This window comes from Mobula birostris, chromosome 10 (genome assembly GCF_030028105.1).
Source record: "Mobula birostris isolate sMobBir1 chromosome 10, sMobBir1.hap1, whole genome shotgun sequence".
Lineage (NCBI taxonomy): Eukaryota > Metazoa > Chordata > Chondrichthyes > Myliobatiformes > Myliobatidae > Mobula > Mobula birostris.
The window spans coordinates 53,622,222-53,644,793 of NC_092379.1; the positions used below are offsets into that span (position 1 = coordinate 53,622,222).

Sequence of the window (22,572 nt, forward strand, 5' to 3'; positions counted from 1 at the left end):
GACCCATCAATGTGGACCACTTACCCAAGCCAAACCCATCCAACGTGGACCCCTCACTGGGCCCCTCCTCTGCCACCCCATCCGAGAACAGTTTCAGATTGGACAACATCTTCAGTTTTAATTTGAGCATTTGCCACTGGATGCTGGGAAGGGGAGGAAGGGGAGGAAGGGGAGGAAGGGGAGGAAGGGGAGGAAGGGGAGGAAGGGGAGGAAGGGGAGGAGGAGGAGGAAGGGGAGGAGGAGGAGGAGGAGGAAGGGGAGGAGGAGGAGGAGGAGGAGGAAGGGGGGAGGAGGAGGAGGAAGGGGGGAGGAGGAGGAAGGGGGGGAGGAGGAGGAGGAAGGGGGGAGGAGGAGGAGGAAGGGGGGAGGAGGAGGAAGGGGGGGAGGAGGAGGAGGAAGGGGGGAGGAGGAGGAGGAAGGGGGGAGGAGGAGGAAGGGGGAGGAGGAGGAAGGGGGAGGAGGAGGAAGGGGGGAGGAGGAGGAAGGGGGAGGAGGAGGAAGGGGGGAGGAGGAGGAAGGGGGGAGGAGGAGGAAGGGGGGGAGGAGGAGGAGGAAGGGGGGGAGGAGGAGGAGGAAGGGGGGGAGGAGGAGGAGGAAGGGGGGGAGGAGGAGGAGGAAGGGGGGGAGGAGGAGGAAGGGGGGAGGAGGAGGAAGGGGGGAGGAGGAGGAAGGGGGGAGGAGGAGGAGGAAGGGGGGAGGAGGAGGAAGGGGGGGAGGAGGAGGAAGGGGGAGGAGGAGGAGGAAGGAGGGAGGAGGAGGAGGAGGAGATGATGATGATGATGGATACAAGTGACTGTCAAGAGAGCAGCAAAGCTAATAACCTCACATCGGGGTTCGGGTTCGGGTTCTAGTATGTCTTTTAAGTTTCTACCCCTTTTGAAGGCTGAGACTATGGTGTATTGTCCCAGTGTCCCTACCTTCCACTTTTAGTTCTTCAAAGTGTGTTTTAACTGTCTTGTGAATATTCACTGCAATCCCACTGTATCTCGTTATCAAGGGTAGTTTCCGTGTTGTGTTGTCCTGTGTTGGGGGATTTGTGATACTTTTTAAAAAGTCAGATTTGATGTGTCTGAGTCTCTGTCTGCTGCAGCCCCTGTGTCTAAGTGCAGAGAAGAGGATAGTAGTGGCTTGGTGGAAGTCCTCTGCCCTGGTGCAAATGCGGTGAAACGGGGTCAGCTGTCCCTTGACAATGCCTCTGAAGGTGTGTTTGGGATGGTGGCTCCCTGTGTGTAGGAGGGTGTGTGTGTCTGTGGTTTTAAAGAATACTTTGGTGGCTAGTTTCTGGCTGCCATTTTCTGGTGCTAGTTTAAATACTGTAGTGTCCAGGAAGTCAACTTTCTCCCTATTTATTGTGGCCTTAACCTTAATCGATGGATGATGAGTGTTTAGGATTTGAATAAATTCCTCTAATTTTACCTCTGAGTGTGTCCACACTCCCCAGATGTCATCCAGGTATCTATAAAGACACATGGGTATCTTGGGGCACTTTGGATAAACTGTTTCCTCCCATTTTGCCATGTATATTTTGGCATAGGCTGGAGCAAACTTCTTTCCCATCGCTGTGCCCTTGACTTGTAAGTAGAATTCATTATTGAATTCAAAGTCATTTTTAGTTAGGCTGAGGTGAAGGAGTTCTATCAAGGCCTCGTCTGGTCTCTCTAGCTGAGGGTTCTCCCGAAGGATATCGCTCACTGCCGGTATACCCCTGTCCGTTTCTATATTGGTGTACAGGCTTTCAATGTCCATGGTGAAGAGTACGGCCTCAGGGGACACTGACATGGAATTGACTATCCGGACAAAGTGGTACGTGTCCTTGATGTAGCTGGAGTGTTTCTGCGATAGTGGGTTAAGGAAGGCATCAATGTATTCTGCTATCCTGTATGACTCACTGCTGCAGTCCGACACGATGGGCCTGCCGGGTGGTATTTCTCCCGGAACAGTCCATGAGTCTGGGTTCCTGTGTATTTTGGGGAGGATATGGAACTTTCTTGCTCGTGGCTGTATCCCTGTCAGGTACTCCACCTGCTTCTTCCCCAGGTATCTAGTCCTTTCTAGTTCTCGCAGAGTGTTCCTAATTTCTGTGTGTGTTTCCCAGTATATGGGTTCCTTTAGTTTAGTGCAGTGTTCGGTGTTGTTTCTCTGTGTGCCTCAAATAGATATTGCTGTTTGTCCATGATAACTATGCTGCTCCCTTTATCTGCTGGTTTGATAACAATATCCATATTTTCCTTCAGCTCTTTCAGGGCTGTTCTCTCCTTCCTAGTTAAATTGGCCTTATCCTGTACTTCTCCCTCCCTCTCCATTATCTCATCCAGTGTGCTCTCGAATTGTAGGACCGCTTCTGACCTGTACCTCCTCTTGGGGCTCCAGTCTGAGCGAGGGGTGAAATGGGTCTTTCTACCTTCTGCCTCCGCAACAAAGTGGACGAGTACCAATCTCCTATCGAACTTATCCATGTCCTCCTCAATCTGCTCCTTATGGAGTTTTGCAGTTGGTACAAAAGTGAGGCCCCTGTTCAGAACTTTTTGCTGGGTTTCTGTAGGGATGAACGTACGGGAGAGGTTCACGATGGTCTCTCCCAGTCGTGGACCCTGCCTCTCTCGGCTTTGTCTCCACTCTAGTTTAAAGACTGCATCCACCTCTTGACTATGGTCAGGGCTGTGTTCTCTGTCCAATCGATGTGGTCTCTGTCTACCTTAAACTGCCTCGCCAGGACTGCAGGGATATAATTCTTAGTTCTAATAACCTCATTTAGTTGGCCCAGGGTTGCTTGTTCTGCCTCTGTCAAACAGTGGCTAAAGTTCAGTTCTGGCACCCAGATACTGGCATTGGGAAATTTAATATGGGCCATTCTTAATAGTTGCTGAAGCTGTTTAGTCGCTGTTGCTGGTTGATGTGATCTGTTGTTTATTCCAAAGGAAAGGATAACCTTCTTAGTTTCCAGTTGTGGCTTTAACTTTGTCAGGATAGCAGTGGCATGGGTGAATTTGGCTCCCGGAAAGCTGTCCAATTGAACATCCTTATTAGGGCATCTTTTGATCCTGGAAATGTTAGAGTCCCCTATAATTAGTATAGGTTTAAGGGGCCTTAGTTCCCAAGTTACATTTTTCTGTTTAGAGTGAGGATGCCTCCTTACTTGGCCCTCCTGGTTGTTGCAAATAGGGGTTACCTGTCCTCTTGTTTGTCCCACGTCCTCCGACTCTCGGGCTGTGTGGTTCCCTGGGGTGGAAGACTTGCTCGGTCCTCGTGTACTGGCTCCCCTTGTCTGTCTGCCCATCCGCACTGGTGTGGGGTGGGGTGCTGATTCCCTGGAGTCTTGGGTCGGGGAGGCCGTGGGGGTGGCGGGCTGGGGCTCCCCTGCTCCTAGGTTGGATTGCATCTTCTCCGAGGGGCTCATGGCTGGGGAGGGGCTCACCTGGCGTCTTCTCTGTTCCTGTGACTGGGGCAGTGGGGCCGCATCGGCGTCGAGTTAGTTAACTAGCTCCAGCGCCCTCCCGTGGACGATACCGGAACTCCCACTGCAGGCGTCGGCGCCGGGAGGGCTGACCAGCTCCAGCGCCCTCCCGTGGACGATACCGGAACTCCCACTGCAGGCGTCGGCGCCGGGAGGGCTGACCAGCTCCAGCGCCCTCCTGTGGACGGTGCCGGAACTCCCACTACACGCGTCGTTCTCAGGACCTGTTGGCCTGAGACAGTCCCGCAGCGCAATTACCGGCCACAACTTCGTTTTACTCGGCGCCGACGAACGGGGTGCAGCGTGGGCGGTCTTTTTCCGGGGCTCGGGTGTGATACGAGTCCGGTCACGGCTGACCCAGAAGCCGTCCCTGAAGGTTCCCCTCTCCCCCTTGAAATGCGGTTTCCATTGTCCGTGAGACAACCTAATGCACTACTGAATGCTACATACTTTTCAAAGACTTGTGAACGTCAGAAGCAATATAGCAATGCAAAGGGCCTTAAGAATAAGTTGAGGGTGATATGAAGGATCTTCCAGCAATGGAACAGAAACAAAAAGAATAAAGCTAGATCAAGTCCTTTGAATAACCATATACTTAATTTCTTCAACAATTTTCCAAATTAAACAATGAATATTGTGGATAGCAAATTGATTTTGGAGTAGTATATACATAGAACTTTCTTATTTCCCTAATCAAAGACTGGCAGGACAGTCAAGGTAAGAAGGTATAACAATAATCTTACCTCTAGTTTTTTAATGAGTCTGGCCTCCTGTGCCTTCAATCTCTCCTTCTGATACTTTTCATGCACTTCCTTCAAATTGTCTACAATAGATCTCTTGTCAGATGCTGTCTCTGTTAGGGATGCAATCAAATCAAAGTTATAATAGGTAGTAGCTTCCAATTCAACCAATTATTTATCATTCAAAATATACACCTCAGCAGGGAGAAATCAACTAACAATTTTATTTAGTTTCTATTCATTTATCGCTACCTGAAGCTTAAGTTTCCAATTAAAATCCATCTGATTCAATGCAGTAATATCTGCCAGAATTAAATGGAAACTCTCACATACCATTTTGTTTTGTTTATCACACATGTACTGAGAGCCCCAGTCTTAGAACACATACCGACTAACACATGTAGGGTTCTTGGTAATGTTAACTGCTAAGGCTAATGAAATGGCGTCTCTGTAATGCTAACTGCTGATGTAATAGTTTCTCTGTAGCTGCAATATTTGGGTTTTAACTACACATTATGTTGAAATTCTATAAGACAGTAGTAAGACACATTATTCTATCTTGTTTGTCTGGGAACCGAGCTTTTGCAGTTTTTCGGTCGAGGCGAGTGAGGAGGTGGAACGAGTGCGGGAAGTGCTTGGTGATCACTGGACGGAGTCTACGGGAATTCGAGGGTCTGGAGGTTGGCAACGTTTCGGCGGAGGTCATTGAGGAGGAACACCGGAGGCGTGAGCTCCAACGATTTTTGTGCACAAACTGTTAACTTTAACAAGAGTGGCGTCTTTGTCTTTTATATTTGGTTTCTCTACTAACCACACAACAAAATAAGAGATATAAAGTGTAATCATTTAATAGCTGGATAGAATTGGGGACCACGTGAAGTGATGGAGAGATTACAGACCAGATAATGTTCTAAGTGTCGGTTGCCAGAAAACCATTGGCAAGAACTCGAGGAAGAACACTTCCTACTTCTTTTTAAAATTAGGATAACATTATTTGTTACATTGCTAAAACAAGACAGGCTTCCGAATACCATTGCATCTCTATTGGTAGAGTAATCCTTCAATACCGTACCATGTGAATAGCCTGGATTGTGGGACTCCAGGTCGGTCTTACAAGAGATATAGTTAAGCCTGGAAAATTGTAGCTATGGAGGAAAGATTGGATAAGTTTGGGTTGTTTTCTAGTCTTGAGATGTATAAAATTGGGAGGATTAAATGGCAGAAATGAGAAGGACTTATTTCCCGAACGGGGAATAAAAAAAAAAACTGAGGAGCATAGTAACTGCTGGTAGTATTAAAAGTATTTTCACTCAGAGGATTGTAGAGGGATCTGAAATACTTCCAAGGCATGAATTCCACGCATATTTAAAAAGTAGATGAATATCTAAAGAGCTGTGATCAACTGGGCTACAGAGCCTGAGGTAGGACGTGGAATTAGAATGGGTAGCTCTTTTCTCGACCATCCCAGATACAGTTTTTATGGTTCTATGAGCTTGGCTTAGAAAATAGGCAGGTAAGTTTTATTTTTCGAAACACAATTTAGTTGTTCAATTAATTTTTAAAAGTGTTTATACTTGTAAACTTTCAACTTAAAAAACTTTCTTTTATCAAGTTTTTTTGGAATGTGTCATCTCAGGTGTTTACAGAGAGAACATTTTGAGATGCAGATGTACCCTTTTTAACAATGCAACTCAATGACACATTAGATCCTTCACCCTTTCCAGCTCTTTGCAGATTCAGTCCTGAAAACAAAAAGCAGAAAACTAATTTTGAGCCTAAGAGCTTGGCAGATAAATATCATATTGTCTTTGGAATTTTGCAGTGACAAAGGATCGCAGATCGACATTGTAGACTGCTTTTCTTTTCACAAATTCTGCCTGATTCCGTGCACGTTACAGCAAGCTACTCACAACATTTCTGAGCCAAATCCCACAGTCTCAGAAGCACAGCAAATTTTACAGTTTATCATTAAACTGCAGAATAGAATGAATTATGTCACTGGATGGAACAGTCAGCTATTGAAAGAAAACCTGCTAGAAATTTAGGTAAACTTTTTGAAAACAGAAATCAAAATATCACAGATGCTGGAAATGTAAAGAGAATGACAGAAATATTCAGCAGGTGAAGCAGTGTCTAAAGAGAGAGAAACAGAATTGCTGAAATAATATTTCAAAAGTCACTGTCATTGTTTCATGCTCCACCTCCTCAGTAGAAAATACTGTACTACTCTTTAAAGAAGTCTGCTAAATAAATGAACAACAGTCACGTGCAACCTAATTTTAAAATAAGTACTTTCAATAGGGGAGAAGGCATCCCATTATGTTTAACTTATAAAACAGTGACACTACCAATATTCTGAGAAGTCCTTTTCCAACTAAGGCTGTATTGCCCAGTGACATTACCTTTGTAGAGAAAGTGGTTCAGCCTTGGGCTTCTCAGCAGCAATGGAGGAAGGGGTTTTGATTTGTGGTTTGGTGGAACTGGACACTTTGCTTAGTTTTGCTTGAGTCCTTTTAATCGATTCATCACAGGACTGGTAATACAAGAGAAAGAAAACGGTGAAATGTTCAAAGGTTCATTTTATTGTCAAAGTATGCACGTACAACTCTGATATTTGTCTTCTCCAGATAGTCCTGAAATACAGAAAGACCATGAGAGTTGATGAAAGACACCAACTCTCCCCCACCATCAGTATGAAAAAGAAAAGAAACAATAACAATCCCTGACTCCCTGACTCACAGAGAAAAACAGCGACAATAACAATCTGCAATCCCCTGACTCACAGAGAAAAACAGCGACAATAACAATCCCTGACCTGCTCACTTGCAGAAAAAGCAGAGACAATGGCATTAAATCCACACTGCTCCCCCACAGGAAAAAAAATTACAATAACAATCCCCGACCCCCTCACCTGCAAAACAGACCAGTGACAGTAACATCAAAACCCCCAACCCCCACCTTACACACAAAATATTTACAGCTCACCCACCCACCAACCAGCCACAATTAACAAAACACCAAAAACCTGAAGGAAACCAATATGAAGTACAGTCCAAAATTCACATATGTCTCAGAATATTGGAAACAGCTTTCCATCGGCATACGAAGGCAGTGGCTGCAAACTCAACAAATCAGCAAAAGGATTTTCAACTTAATAAATCCAATTTTAGTTGGTCAATTAATCAAGGCTGACAACTGAAAATATTCAGAGGATGGCAAATCAATTTGGCTAAATGCTGTAAAAAATAAATTGTAAAGACTGCAACAATCCAGATTTCTCCAAACTTTCAGAAAGCGTTGCCTCCTGCTGCTTTAACATAGCAGATACAAAGCAGGAGAATAGCAGCAATTGAGGAGAGACAACCGAACACACTATTGAATGCTGCATACATTTCAAAGACCTTTGGAAGTCAGAAGCAATATAGCAATGAGTTGAGGGTGATATAAAGGATTTTCCAACAATGAAACAGAAACAAGAAGAATAAAGGTAGATCAAGTCCTTTGAATAATCATATACTTAATTTCCTCAAACACCAGGAAATCTGCACATGCTGGAATTTCAAGCAACACACATAAACGTTCACCAGCAAACTTTATATGTTACTTAATTTCCTCAACAATTTTCCAAGTTAAACAATGAATATTGTGGAGAGCAAATTGATTTTGGAGTAGTATATACATACAACTTTCTTATTGCCCTCATCAAAGACTGGCAGGGCAGTCTAGGTAAGAAGGTACGACGATAATCTTACCCTTAGCTCTTTAATGAGACTGGCCTCCTCTGCCTTCAATCTCTCCTTCCGAAGCTTCTGCTCTTTCTTCAATTTGTTTACAACAGATTTATGTTTCCTCAGATCATCTTTCAGTGCATGAATGCTGCCCTCAATATCACTCTGCTCAGATACTTTCTCTGTTAGGGATGCAATGAAATCAATGTTATAATAGGTAGTAGCTTCCAATTCAACCAATTATTTATCACTCAAAATACATATCTCAGCAGGGTGAAATCAACTAACAATTTTACTTAGTTTCTATTCATTTATTGCTACTTGAAGCTTAAATTTCCAATTAAAATCCACCTGCTTCAATGCAGTAATAGCTGCAAGAATTAAATGGAAACTCTCACATACCATTTTGTTTTGTTTATCACACATGTCCTGAGATCTCCAGTGGCAGGAAATGCATTTTGATTTTGACATTGTCCTCCTGGTACCATTCTCCTGTAAATATAATCAAAAGCTGTCACTGTACAGTGCAATCAGATCCATAACTCACTAAATGCACTCTTAAAGCTCAGAGTACTACAAACACACAGCTGAGCAAAGCAATAGACTCTTAAATGTCTTCTTAATTGGCCCAGTAAGCCGACAGATGAAGGGCAAACAGGGAAGGAAAGAAATACTGATATCCCCCAAAATACCAATTACGCACATAAAGCCCCAACTTCGTCGGACACTGACCGGCCAGAGTCACGGCCTCGTTGGAGACGTGGCTCACACTCTCAACAGCAAATACAGTTGTGGACTCATTGAGATCATAAGCAGGGAAACATCAGGAAACAATTTAAATATAAAATCAGATTTAAAAAAAATGGAAGCTAATGGTGAGCATTGCATCAATAGGCAGAGAAACACTTGCTGCAAAATAGAGTACATGCAACATTTCACTAACCAAAGCTAGAACTCACTGACCACTGCTTTTAAACCTTTTCCTTTGTGTGGTACAAATCTTGCCAGTGTAGTTTTCACGTTGATTTCCAGAGTTCAATTTGATTTGGGCTATTTAATCCCACACCCTGTCAAATACAGCCTCATTAAAGGCAGTCACTCAAATCACCTGTAAATACTGCACTAACTCTGACCATGGAAAGTCAAAATGGGCATGGGGGAACAGATTACTGAAGAGCAAATGCCCCTTAAGAGCACTGTTGGTGACACCTCCCATTACTTTTATGATTGGACAGTAATTAGCCAGATCGGATATACTCTGTTTTTGGTGGATAGAATGTAACTAGGGACATGTAGTTGCCACTGACAGACCTGTACTGGATACGCTTGGCATGCTAGGCATTTAGTTCTGAAGTGCAACTTTAAGCACGGCACATCGGAGGTTACCCATTTTCATTATTATTGCTGTTCCTGCTACTTGCTCATTCTTTGATTTGGCTGAAAACTACCATTATAACAGTGAGGACTTTGGGAGGAAGCACAGGTGCATCATTCACTCAGTTCTTCCAGTTGAATATAGTTTCACAAAGTTCATTCCAGGCTCTGGTTTAATTGAAGGTGGGGATCTTTACTGGAAAAGTGACCTCATGTTAGCTAACCTATCACCATCACGACTGTGTGATCCAGGGTGGCAGAACTTTGATCAGATCCATTGGTTGGGGAACTGCTGAACTCTTCATTGAAGATGAGAAAATCTGCAGATGTAGGAAATCCAAAGTAATACCCAGAAAATGCTGAAGGAACTCAGCAGGCCAAGCAACAGCTACGGAAAAGAGTTAACAGTCGTGGAACAGTCCATGTTTCGAACCTGAACGGGCATCACTCCACAACTCTTCCTACGCTACAAAGATAACTGCATTGGTCCTGCTTCCAGCACCCATGCTGAGCTCATCAATTTCCTCAACTTTCTCCAATTTCCACACTGCCCTCAACTGGCCCATTTCTGACACCTCTCTCCCCTTTCTCGATCTCTGTTTCCATCTTTGGAGACAGTTTATCTACTGATACTCTTTACAAACCCACTGACTCTCACAGCTCTCTGGAAAAGTCATCTTCCCACCCTATCACTTGCAAAATTGCCATTCTCTAGCCTCAGTCCTCCATCTCCACTGCATCTGCTCCCAGAATGAAGCTTTTCATTCCAGAACAACTGAGATATCCTCCTTCTTCAAAAAAAAGGGTTTCCTTTCCTCCACTATCAACACAGCCCTCAACCACATTGCACAAATCACCCTCAACCCTTCCACCTGCTGCCACACGAGGGATAGGGTTTCTCTTGTCCTCACCTATCACCACACAAGCCTCTGCATCCCGCACGTAACTCTGCAACTTCTGCTATCTCCAAAGGGAGCCCACCACCAAGCACATCTTTCCGTAGGAATCACTCCCTACACGACTCCCTTGTCCACTCATCCCTCCCCACTGATCTCCCTCCTGGCGCTTATCCTTGCAAGCGGAACAAGGGCCACACCTGCCCCTACACCTCCTTCCTCACTACCATTCAGGGCCTCAAACAGCCCTTCCATGCCAGGAGACACTTCACCCGTGAGTCTGTTGGGATCACCTATTGTATCTGGTGCAAAATGCCAGGTTGTACAGCTGGATCAAAGGCTCGTCTCCACTAGGAAAGTTACAGGCACAGATTGCAGTGTCATTGCCCAGAACAAGAGTCTATTAGTAAAGTAATTGATAGTTGTTTCTGCTGCCAGAAAGTTGTCACGGTGCTTCACCAACAACATCTTAAACCGGATGGAAAAGACAAGAATGAGAATTCCCAACCAACCTTTAACTTTGTTGGCCCCAGCTGCTCGCACTTCAGCCTCCCAATCTTTCAACAGGTTTTGGAAAGCAGGAACCAGATCATTTTCCGCAATTTCAGGACCCACGGTTTTCTGAAGCTTTAAAGGCAAGAGAAAGTAAATGAGTAACAAAGATAGAGCGGGTTTCAATAGCAGCAATCTGTGCATTAACACGTGAACAGAGGAATCACAAAGACAACACCATCTTTCTTTTCCACACTCGTCTCGCTGCTGCCATCAGGTAGAAGGTGCAGGAGCCTCAGGACCCTCACCACCAGGTTCAAGAACAGTTACTACCTCTCAATCATCAGGTAGAAGGTGCAGGAGCCTCAGGACCCACACCTCCAGGCTCGAGAACAGCTATTACCCCTCAACCATCAGGTAGTAGCTGCAGGAGCCTCAGGACCCACACCACCAGGTTCAAGAACAGTTACTAACCCTCAACCATCAGGTTCTTGAACAACAGGGGATAAGTACACTCATTCGATTGAGATGTTCCCACAACCAATGATCTTACTTTAATTACTCTTTATCTTGTTATTTCATACTCTTGTTATTTATTGCTATTTATTTATATTTGCATTTGTACTTTATCTTTTATTGATCCTGTTCAGTTACTATTCTATAGAAATTGCTGAGTATGCCCACAGGAAAATGAATCTCAGGGTTGTGTGTGGTAACCTCACTGTTACGAAAGACCTAGATTAGTACCCTGTTTTCGCTTTCAGAAGGCGTTTTCACTGTTACGAAAAAAAAATCAGCGGGCGATAAAAGGCAGCAGTCGATAAAAGGCAGCACACGATCTGAGTAGCTGCTCTCCCCCGGATTCGGAATGGCATTGCTTAAACACGAGCCTGTGAGCAGCCATTTGCAAGATGAGTTCTAAGGTATCGGAAAAGCCTGAAAGAGCTCGTAAGGGTGTTACACTTAGTGTAAAACTAGACATAATTAAGCGTTTCGATGGTGGTGAACGAAGTAAGAACAACGTGAGTTTGGCTTGTGGAAGCTGACGGACATGATGTTGAAGAGGTTTTGGCATCCCATGACCAAGAACTGACAGATGAAGACCTGATGCAATTGGAAGAGAAAAGGATAACAATGGAAACCGAATGAGTAATGATAAAGTACGACTTTAATTTTGAAAGGGTACGTCGGTTTAGGAGATATTTGCAGGATGGTTTGAGTCCTTACAAAGAACTGTGTGATAGAAAAGTGCGCAGGGCTCAGCAGTCAAGCAAGCCTTCCACATCAGCCACAGCAGACGACGAACCTCGACCTTCGACACCGAGGCGGGCAGAGGTAGAAGATGAGCTGCCCGCTCTAATGGAAACAGACGATGATGAGATGACACCCCAGTGTCCCACCACCCCAACCCCCAGGCCACGGACAGATATCGATTTGTGGAGAATGCAACGGTAGCCGGGAGGCACACAGCACATCTTTAAGAAAGAAGCCGAAATAAACAAGCTAATTAATTAGGTGCCAGCAACACGTAATTGCCGGCCCAGATCAGAGATGACACAATCGGAAATCGGCACTGATCTGGGCCAACAGTTACATGTCGGGCGGCACCTAATTAATTAGCTTGTTTATTTCGGCTTTTTTCTTAAAGATGTGCTGTGTGCCTCCCGGCTACTGCTGCATTCCTGCCTGCTTCGCAGCAATGTATCGCTCTGCAGATTGGAGGGTGGGGGCCACTGCACCATCCAAACTCTGACTCAACCTAACACACCATCATCAGTGTGCTCGGCGCTGCCTTCCCGATTCTGGTAAGTAATACTACACTGTACATACATTATTTCTCCTTTGTATCGGCTGTGTATTTTTATGCGTTATTTGGTATGATTTGGCAGCTTCATAGCTTAAAGGTTAGTGGAGAGAGTGTTTTTGCCAACAGCACTTGCGTGAGATTTCCTGCCGATGGCGCTTGCGTGAGATTTTTGCTACGGAGAACACTGCCGGCAATGATTGTGGAAAGGTATTTCTACTTTATATAGGCTGTGTGTTTATCATATCATTCCTGTTTTTACTATATGTTACTGTTATTTTAGGTTTTATGTGTTATTTGGCATAATTTGGTGGCTATTTTTGGGTTAGCAAACGCTCACAAAATTTTCCCAAATAAATAAATGGTAATTGTTTCTTCGCTTTACTACATTTCGGCTTACGAACCGTTTCATAGGAACGCTCTACCTTCGAATGGCGGGGGAAACCTGTATGTACTCTGAAAATAGCAACTTCAAAATTGAAAATCTGAACTGTACTTTAGCTACGGACTTCACTGCAAGATTAGTTTATATGTGGTCTTGAGCATAGAAAGTGCCTTTTGTTATGGTTTGTCATTAGCAATGATAGCAGAACATTATAAATACAATAAACTCCGTACCAGTATAATGCAATTGTTTTCCAATAATGGGTTGGTGCCAATTTCACAAGTGCTCTGGCAACCCTTATCTTGTTCTGGCATATTCCCCCTTCCTTTCCAGTCCTGATGAAAGGTCTTGGCCCAAAATGTGACTGTTTATTCACTTCAATAGATGCTGTCTGACCTGCTGAGTTCCTCCTGCATTTTGTGTGAACCCTTTCCCATGAACTTTCCTTCAACTATCACTTTCTAGAATATTCCCCTTCTCCTCTTCCCACCCCCCACCGACGTTCTTGTTCTGGCATCTTCCCCCTTCCTTTCCAGTCCTGATGAAGGGTCTCGGCCCAAAACGTCGACTGTTTATTCACTTCCTTAGATGCAGCCTGACCTGCTGAGTTCCTGCAGCATTTTTGTGTGTTACCTTACATAGAGCTTATTTTTGAACACGGGTTAGTTATCTTATAAAGACAAACAATATAAAGTCTTTGCCTGTTCCAAGGGTAACAATCCTAAGCTGACAAAATGGCTGTGTTTTCTGTGTCCTTTTGAACACCGGTCCATCTGTAATTTGCTTTAATTTTCGATTAGGTTTACAGTTTTGAATTATGTAATTTTATCATGGGTGGCGGGGTGGAAATACATCTCTACCAAGAGAGGTGTAAGGCGTTCCTTCCCTCCGCTAGCCTGCAGGTCACCCTTGGGCAAGGTGTAGCACCTGCTTAGCCAACCCCACCCCCCCACCTGCAATCAGGGTCACATGAAGCCATGGGGTAAGAGGAAAGAAACCCAGAGAAATGTTGCCGTTGTGTTCAGATGTTTATCAATGATTGGATACCTCATGCTCTGGTAAAGAAATAAATGAGAGGGGAGAAAAAGGGAATGGTTAGATAAATGATGTCCATTTAGAAGTAGTATTCTTTAGTGTTACCCAGGTAAAACATAGTCACAGTCATAGTCATACTTAATTGATCCCAGGGGAAATTGGTTTTCATTACAGTTGCACCATAAATAATAAATAGTAATAGAACCATAAATAGTTAAATAGTAATATGTAAATTATGCCAGTAAATTATGAAATAAGTCCAGGACAAGCCTACTGGTTCAGGGTGTCTGACCCAAGGGAGGAGTTGTAAAGTTTGATGGCCACAGGCAGGAATGACTTCCTATGATGTTCTGTGCTGCATCTTGGTGGAATGAGTTTCTGGCTGAATGTACTCCTGTGCCCACCCAGTACATTATGTAGTGGATGGCAGACATTGACCAAGATGGCATGCAACTTAGACAGCATCCTCTTTTCAGACACCACCGTGAGAGAGTCCAGTTCCATCCCCACAACACCACTGGCCTTACGAATGAGTTTGTTGATTCTGTTGGTGTCTACAGCTGTAATGATCTATCCTTGATAATATATCCACAGATAAACCAGCTGCTTCAGTACAGATTTTACACTCATAGAGAACAGAAAGATTTAATCTCAATGCCTTGGGGTGGGACCGGAATTTTCTGGCCTTAAGAGACGGAATTTTAAATTTTTAAAGAAAGGCAAAGTTGAGAAAATATTGTCGTTGATGGCTCTGAATTCGAAAGTATGGTACACAGACAACAACGTGGGCAATTGTAATCAGCTAGTTTCTCAGGTCAAAAAAACAACTAAATAATGTTATTTAATCATTAAACAATGTTTCTTGATTGTTAAATAATATTAACCTGATTGTTATTGTTTGCAATTAACCTATGTAGGCAATGTGCCTTACCTTGAAGATTTGGATTACACTGCGGTGAGAAAAGCACGTTGATTTCAGTAGATCCGAGTGTTTTCCCAGGCTGGGAAAGTCTAAGACTAAAGGGCATAGATTTAATTGGAGACACAGAACGCAACAAGCTGTTCCGGCCCTTCAAACTGCACCGCCAGTAAGCCACCAACTTGTGCAACAATCTACAATGACCCTTTAACATACTAACCGGAATGCTTTTGGACTGTGTGAGGAAACCGGAGCACCAGGAGGAAGCCTGAGGCAACAAGTTTTATACTGAGAACAAAGACCATCTGGTTCAAAAACTATAAACACACAGGAGATTCTGCAGATGCTGGAAACTTAGCACAAAATACTGGAGGAACTCAGCAGGCCAGGCAGCATCTATGGAAATGAAATAAACAGTCGATCTTTCGGGCCGAGACTGCTCTTAAGGGCTATAAATCTGCCGATGACACAACTATTGTTGGCAGAATTTCAGATGGTGACAAGGAGCCGAAGAGGAGTGAGATAGATCAGCTGGTTGAGTGGTGTGGCAACAATCTGGCACTTGTCAGTCAGACCAAGGAACTGATTGTGGACCACAGGAAGGTGAAGTTGAATCACCACCTCCCTACACCATACCTGGTCTGTGTGAAGTCAGCAGTGGGAAGGAACCAGCAAGGTCCAGTCCATCAAAAGCTTTAAGCAGCATTTAATTAATGCACTACATCACAAAATTTACCACAATGACAGTAAAACCAAGGAACTGATTGCGGACGTCAGGAAAGGGAAGTCAAGGGAACATACATCAGTCCCAATCAAGGGGACTGTGGAAAGGGTGAGTAGTTTCAAGTTCCTGAGTGTCAAAGTCTCTGAGGATCGTCCTGGGCCCAACATATCAATGCAATTACAAAAAAAAACGCACAGAAGTGGCTACATTTCATTCAGAGTTTGAGGAGAATTGGCAGGTCATCAAAGACACTCTCAAATTTCTAGAGGTGTACCACGGAGAATGTTCTAACTGGTTGCATTGCTGTCTGGTATGGAGGGAACACGACACAGGATCAGAAAAGGCTGCAAGTCGTTATAAAATCAGCCAGTTCCATCACAGGCATTAGCCTGTCTGGCATCCAGACGCTTTCAAAAGGCAATGCATCAAAAAGGGGGCATCTATTAAGGGCCCCATCACCCAAGATATGCCCTCTTCTCTTTGCTACCATCAAGGTGGGGGTACAGGTGGCACACTCAATATTTCAGGAACAGCTTCTTCCCCTCTGCCATCAGATTTCCGAATGCACAATCAACCCATGGACACTACCTCAGTAATTTTTAAATATCTACACATTTAATATATATAGTAATATTTTAAAATTATATACTGCTTTGTACTGCTGGCATAAAACAACCAAATTTCACAACGTATGCCAGTGATATTAAACCTGATACTGGGATGAGGTGAAAGTAAGGAAATAGCACCCTTCGTGGAGGAGATAGATGAAAGAGTTGGAGAGTTTGCAGAAGATCTCAATGAGAGGCTGTTGGAGATTCAGAAAAGGAAGCGAAGTGTCAGAATAAATTTGTAAATCCAGGTAACTCTGCGGCAAGATAAAAGTTGGTGACAAAGGTGATGAAAATGTTGGGCTCCACACGAGAGTATGAAGCAGCCCTGATATTATTGATGCCAGGGAGAGGAACGCGAAGGTGTGTACAGGGATATGTTTGGACAACCAAAAGATAGCTGCAGTGAAAGCCCATGTGACTGTATCCTTTTAGTCCCATTACTCCTCAGGCTTTTTTGAAAATTTGTTTAAGCTTACTACTGGCTTTTCGACCTTTCGGCTCATTTTTAAACAGAACTGAAGTTCCTCTTAACTTCCTCCAGTCAAAAGTAAAAAATATCAGTGTCATCAACCTGTGCACGTGCTGAATCCCCAGATCCCTGGCACTAGGCCAACAAGTTTGTTCTAAACCCTTGTCACAGGATTATCCTTCAGATACACTGAAAAAGATCTGAGCTCAATTCAGACCAACTTTGTTCTATTTCACATCCATGTTTAAAAACAAGATAATTAAATGAATCTGGAAAAAAAAATCTCAGCACCTTTTGGCATGTCAGTCAAATAGCTTTTATATTAAAAATACACAGGTGCTTGACTTAATGATTTTTTTAAAACTATATTAGAGGAACTAAAACAACAGGAATTCTGCAGATGCTGGAAATCAAAGCAACACACATCAAAGTTGCTGGTGAACGCAGCAGGCCAGGCAGCATCTCTAGGAGGAGATGCAGTCGACGTTTCAGGCCGAAACCTTTAGTCAGGGCTAACTGAAGGAAGAGTGAGTAAGGGATTTGAAAGTTGGAGGGGGAGGGGGAGATCCAAAATGATAGGAGAAGACAAGAGCGGGAGGGATGGAGCCAAGAACTGGACAGGTGATAGGCAAAAGGGATATGAGAGGATCATGGGACAGGAGGTCCGGGAAGAAAGACAAGGGGGGGGGGACCCAGAGGATGGGCAAGGGGTATATTCAGAGGGACAGAGGGAGAAAAAGGAGAGTGAGAGAAAGAATGTATGTATAAAAATAAGTAACAGATGGGGTACGAGGGGGAGGTGGGGCATTAGCGGAAGTTAGAGAAGTCGATGTTCACGCCATCAGGTTGGAGGCTACTCAGACGGAATATAAGGTGTTGTTCCTCCAACCTGAGTGTGGCTTCATCTTTACAGTAGAGGAGGCCATGGATAGACATGTCAGAATGGGAATGGGATGTGGAATTAAAATGTGTGGCCACCCTCTGAATATACCCCTTGCCCATCCTCTGGGACCCCGCCCCCCCCGCTGGCTTGTCTTTCTTCCCGGACCTCCTGTCCCATGATCCTCTCGTATTACCTTTCGTCTAACACCTGTCCAGCTCTTGGCTCCATCCCTTCCCCCTCCTGTCTTCTCCTATCATTTTGGATCTCCCACTCCCCCTCTAAATTTCAAATCCCTTACTCACTCTTCCTTCAGCTAGTCCTGACGAAGGGTCTTGGCCTGAAACGCCGACTGCACCTCTTCCTAGAGATGCTGCCTGGCCTGCTGCGTTCACCAGCAACTTTGATGTGTGTTGCTGTTATTAGAGGAACTAATTGTGTTTTCATGGCTTTTGACAGAATCAGAAGGGATTCGAGCTGGAACAGAAAACCTAAAGACTAGTTTTAAAACATAAATGCACCATATCATCATACCAAAGAGATGCACTTTGTGCTGTAGCAATAACACGTACTTCAGAAAATTTGTCTGCCACCATATAGCAAACACGCCAGGATTTACAATCCACTGCCTGCCGGAGGGTCGGCATCACCAACGCTTCCAGGTCTTCCTGGGGCAGCAGCTGGGCTGTGCTCACACAACCCTCAACTGCCAACAGCCTCACCGAATCCTGTGAAAAAGATGTTCAAACCGGGTTTGAGCTGGTTCTTCATTAAAAAACAAAATTAATTTACTGAAGTTAACATTAGGAAGAACTAATCTCATCAAAAAAATCATAAAAATAAATACTGACAATATAACAATTGTTTCCCAGATGATATCCATTCAGATCACCTAGAAAGTAGCAACAGGTTTCATTACTTTGCAATGTGTGCTGGAATCTTCCCAGGATACAAGTACTGGAATGGAGATACTGAACTTGTAAGTTATAACTGCTGAAAAGGCATGTTTAATTGGGGCCCATGCAACTGTCCGAGGCTACACCTTTAGTTTGGAGAAAGTGGGAGAAACCTAAGTCAAACTTGAGAGTAAGAACTAGTTCTACCAGGTGAGGAAAGATGGTGATGAAGGGGAACTGATGAGGTCTGTTGTCTAGAAAGAAGCAGAACTTTAAGGACTTCCTGGAAGGGGATGAAAACGTATAAACACTAAATCCACAGTGAAAATAAAGTGATCTGGGCCAGGCAACTGTAAGTGATTGAAGTGATGGAGAGATGACAGACCAGATAATGTTCTAAGTGTCGGTTGCCAGAAAAACATTGGCAAGAACTCGAGGAAGAATACTTCCTACTTCTTTTTAAAATTAGGACAACATTATTTGTTACATTGATAAAACCAGACAGGCTTCTGAATACCATTGCATCTCTATTGGTAGAGTAATCCTTCAATACCGTACCATGTGAATAGCCTGGATTGTGGGACTCCAGGTCGGTCTTACAAGAGATATTGTTAAGCCTGGAAAACTGTAGCTATGGAGGAAAGATTAGATAAGTTTGGGTTGTTTTCTAGTCTTGAGATGTATACAGTTGGGAGGATTAAATGGCAGAAATGAGAAGGACTTATTTCCTGAACGGGGGATTAAAAAAAAACTGAAGTCCATAGTAACTGCTGGTAGTATTAAAAGTATTTTCACTCACAGGATGGTAGAGGGATCTGAAATACTTCCAAGGTATAAATTCCCCTCATATTTAAAAAGTAAATGAATATCTGAAGAGCTGCGATCAACTGGGCTACAGAGCCTGAGGTAGGACGTGGAATTAGAATGGGTAGGTCTTTTCTCGACCATCACAGATATAGTTCCCATCATATTTATTCTTATGGTTCTATGAGCTTGGCTTAGGAAATAGGCAGGTAAGTTTTATTTTTTATTTTTAGAAACACAATTTAGTTGTTCAACTAATTTTTAAAAGTATTTATACTTCTAAACTTTCAACTTAAAAGACTTCCTTTTATCAATTTTTTTGGAATGTGTCATCTCAGGTGTTTACAGAGAGAACATTTTGAGATGCAGATGTACCCTTTTTAACAATGCAACTCAATGACACATTAGATCCTTCACCCTTTCCAGCTCTTTGCAGATTCAGTCCTGAAAACAAAAAGCAGAAAACTAATTTTGAGCTTAAGAGCTTGGCAGATAAATATCATATTGTCTTTGGAATTTTGCAGAGCAGAGGATCGCAGATCGACATTGCAGACTGCTTTTCTTTTCACAAATTCTGCCTGATTCCGTGCACGTTACAGTAAGCTACTCACAACATTTCTGAGGCAAATCCCAGAGTCTCAACAGCACAGCAAATTTTACAGATTATCATTAAACTGCAGAATTGAATGAATTATGTCACTGGATGGAACAATCAGCTATTGAAAGAAAACCTGCTAGAAATTTAGGTAAACTTTTTGAAAACAGAAATCAAAATATCACAGATGCTGGAAATGTAAAGAGAATGACAGAAATATTCAGCAGGTGAAGCAGTGTCTAAAAAGAGAGAAACAAAATTACTGAAATAATATTTCAAAAGTCACTGTCATTGTTTCATGCTCCACCTCCTCAGTAGAAAATACTGTACTACTCTTTAAAGAAGTCTGCTAAATAAATGAACAACAGTCACGTGCAACCTAATTTAAAAAAAGTACTTTCAATAGGGGAGAAGGCATCCCATTATGTTTAACTTATAAAACAGTGACACTACCAATATTCTGAGAAGTCCTTTTCCAACTAAGGCTGTATTGCCCAGTGACATTACCTTTGTAGAGAAAGTGGTTCAGCCTTGGGCTTCTCAGCAGCAATGGAGGAAGGGGTTTTGATTTGTGGTTTGGTGGAACTGGACACTTTGCTTAGTTTTGCTTGAGTCCTTTTAATCGATTCATCACAGGACTGGTAATACAAGAGAAAGAAAACGGTGAAATGTTCAAAGGTTCATTTTATTGTCAAAGTATGCACGTACAACTCTGATACTTGTCTTCTCCAGATAGTCCTGAAATACAGAAAGACCATGAGAGTTGATGAAAGAAAAGACACCAACTCTCCCCCACCATCAGTACGAAAAAGATAAGAAACAGTAACAATCCCCGACTCCCTGACTCACATAAAAAAAACAGCAACAATAACAATCTGCAATCCCCTGACTCACAGAGAAAAACAGCGACAATAACAATCCCTGACCTGCTCACTTGCAGAAAAATCGGGGACAATAGCATTAAATCCACACTGCTCCCCCACAGGAAAAAAAATTACAATAACAATCCCCGACCCCCTCACCTGCAAAACAGACCAGTGACAGTAACATCAAAACCCCCAACCCCACCTTACACACAAAATATTTACAGCTCACCCACCCACCAACCAGCCACAATTAAGAAAACACCAAAAACCTGAAGGAAACCAATATGAAGTACAGTCCAAAATTCACATATGTCTCAGAATATTGGAAACAGTTTCCATCGGCATACGAAGGCAGTGTCTGCAAACTCAACAAATCAGCAAAAGCATTTTCAACTTAATAAATCCAATTTTAGTTGGTCAATTAATCAAGGCTGACAACTAAAAATATTCAGAGGATGGCAAATCAATTTGGCTAAATGCTGTAAAAAATAAATTGTAAAGACTGCAACAATCCAGATTTCTCCAAACTTTCAGAAAGCGTTGCCTCCTTCTGCTTTAACATAGCAGATACAAAGCAGGAGAATAGCAGCGATTGGGGAGAGACAACCGAACGCACTATTGAATGCTGCATACTTTTCAAAGACTTTCGAAAGTCAGAAGCAATATAGCAATGCAAAGAGCCTTAAGAATGAGTTGAGGGTGATATAAAGGATTTTCCAGCAATGGACCAGAAACAAAAAGAATAAAGGCAGATCAAGTCCTTTGAATAATCATATACTTAATTTCCTCAAACACCAGGAAATCTGCAGGTGCTGGAATTTCAAGCAACACACATAAACGTTCACCAGCAACCTTTATGTGTTACTTAATTTCCTCAACAATTTTCCAAATTAAACAATTGTGGAGAGCAAATTGAGTTTGGAGTAGTATATACATACAACTTTCTTATTGCCCTAATCAAAGACTGGTAGGACAGTCAAGGTAAGAAGGTACGACGATAATCTTACCCTTAGCTCTTTAATGAGACTGGTCTCCTGTGCCTTCAATCTCTCCTTCCGAAGCTTCTGCTCTTTCTTCAATTTCTTTACAAAAGATTTATGTTTCCTCAGATCATCTTTCAGCGCATGAATCCTGCCCTCAATATGACTCTGCTCAGATACTTTCTCTGTTAGGGATGCAATCAAATCAAAGTTATAATAGGTAGTAGCTTCCAATTCAACCAATTATTTATCATTCAAAATACATACCTCAGCAGGGTGAAATCAACTACAATTTTACTTAGTTTCTATTCATTTATTGCTACTTGAAGCTTAAATTTCCAATTAAAATCCACCTGCTTCAATGCAGTAATAGCTGCAAGAATCAAATGGACTCTCACATACCATTTTGTTTTGTTTATCACACATGTCCTGAGATCCCCAGTGGCAGGAAATGCATTTTGATTTTGACACTGTCCTCCTGGTACCATTCTCCTGTAATTATAATCAAAAGCTGTCATTGTACAGTGCAATCAGATCCATAACTCACTAAATGCATTCTTAAAGCTCAGAATACTACAAACACACAGCTGAGCAAAGCAATAGACTCTTAAATGCCTTCTTAATTGGCCCAGTAAGCCAACAGATGAAGGGCAAACAGGGAAGGAAAGAAATACTGATATCCCCCAAAATACCAATTACGCACATAAAGCCCCAACCTCGTCGGACACCGACCGGCCAGAGTCACGGCCTCGTTGGAGACGTGGCTCACACTCTCAACAGCAAATACAGTTGTGGACTCATTGAGATCATAAGCAGGGAAACATCAGGAAACAATTTAAATATAATATCAGATTTTTAAAAAAATCGAAGCTAATGGTGAGCATTGCATCAATAGGCAGAGAAACACTTGCTGCAAAATA

General features: G+C 43.1%; 1 protein-coding gene across 9 annotated transcripts in view; it reads right to left on the minus strand.

Moving 5' to 3' along the window:
* LOC140204511 (calcium-binding and coiled-coil domain-containing protein 2-like) overlaps positions 1-22,572 on the minus strand; it is a 71,140-nt gene that overhangs the window by 29,950 nt on the left and 18,618 nt on the right. For 5 of the 9 annotated variants that reach the window (XR_011887658.1, XR_011887657.1, XM_072271209.1 and 2 more), the window contains 9 exons: positions 22,055-22,144; positions 21,680-21,837; positions 20,314-20,444; positions 18,084-18,239; positions 10,705-10,819; positions 8,325-8,414; positions 7,947-8,104; positions 6,597-6,727; positions 4,198-4,307 (listed from right to left, as the gene is read on the minus strand). Coding sequence is in view for 6 of the 9 variants with exons in the window: in XM_072271209.1 (XP_072127310.1) it covers positions 22,071-22,144 (74 nt within the window). In the remaining 3 variants the exon portion in view is untranslated. The other 4 variants (XM_072271213.1, XR_011887659.1, XM_072271214.1 and 1 more) reach the window with 4 other exon arrangements.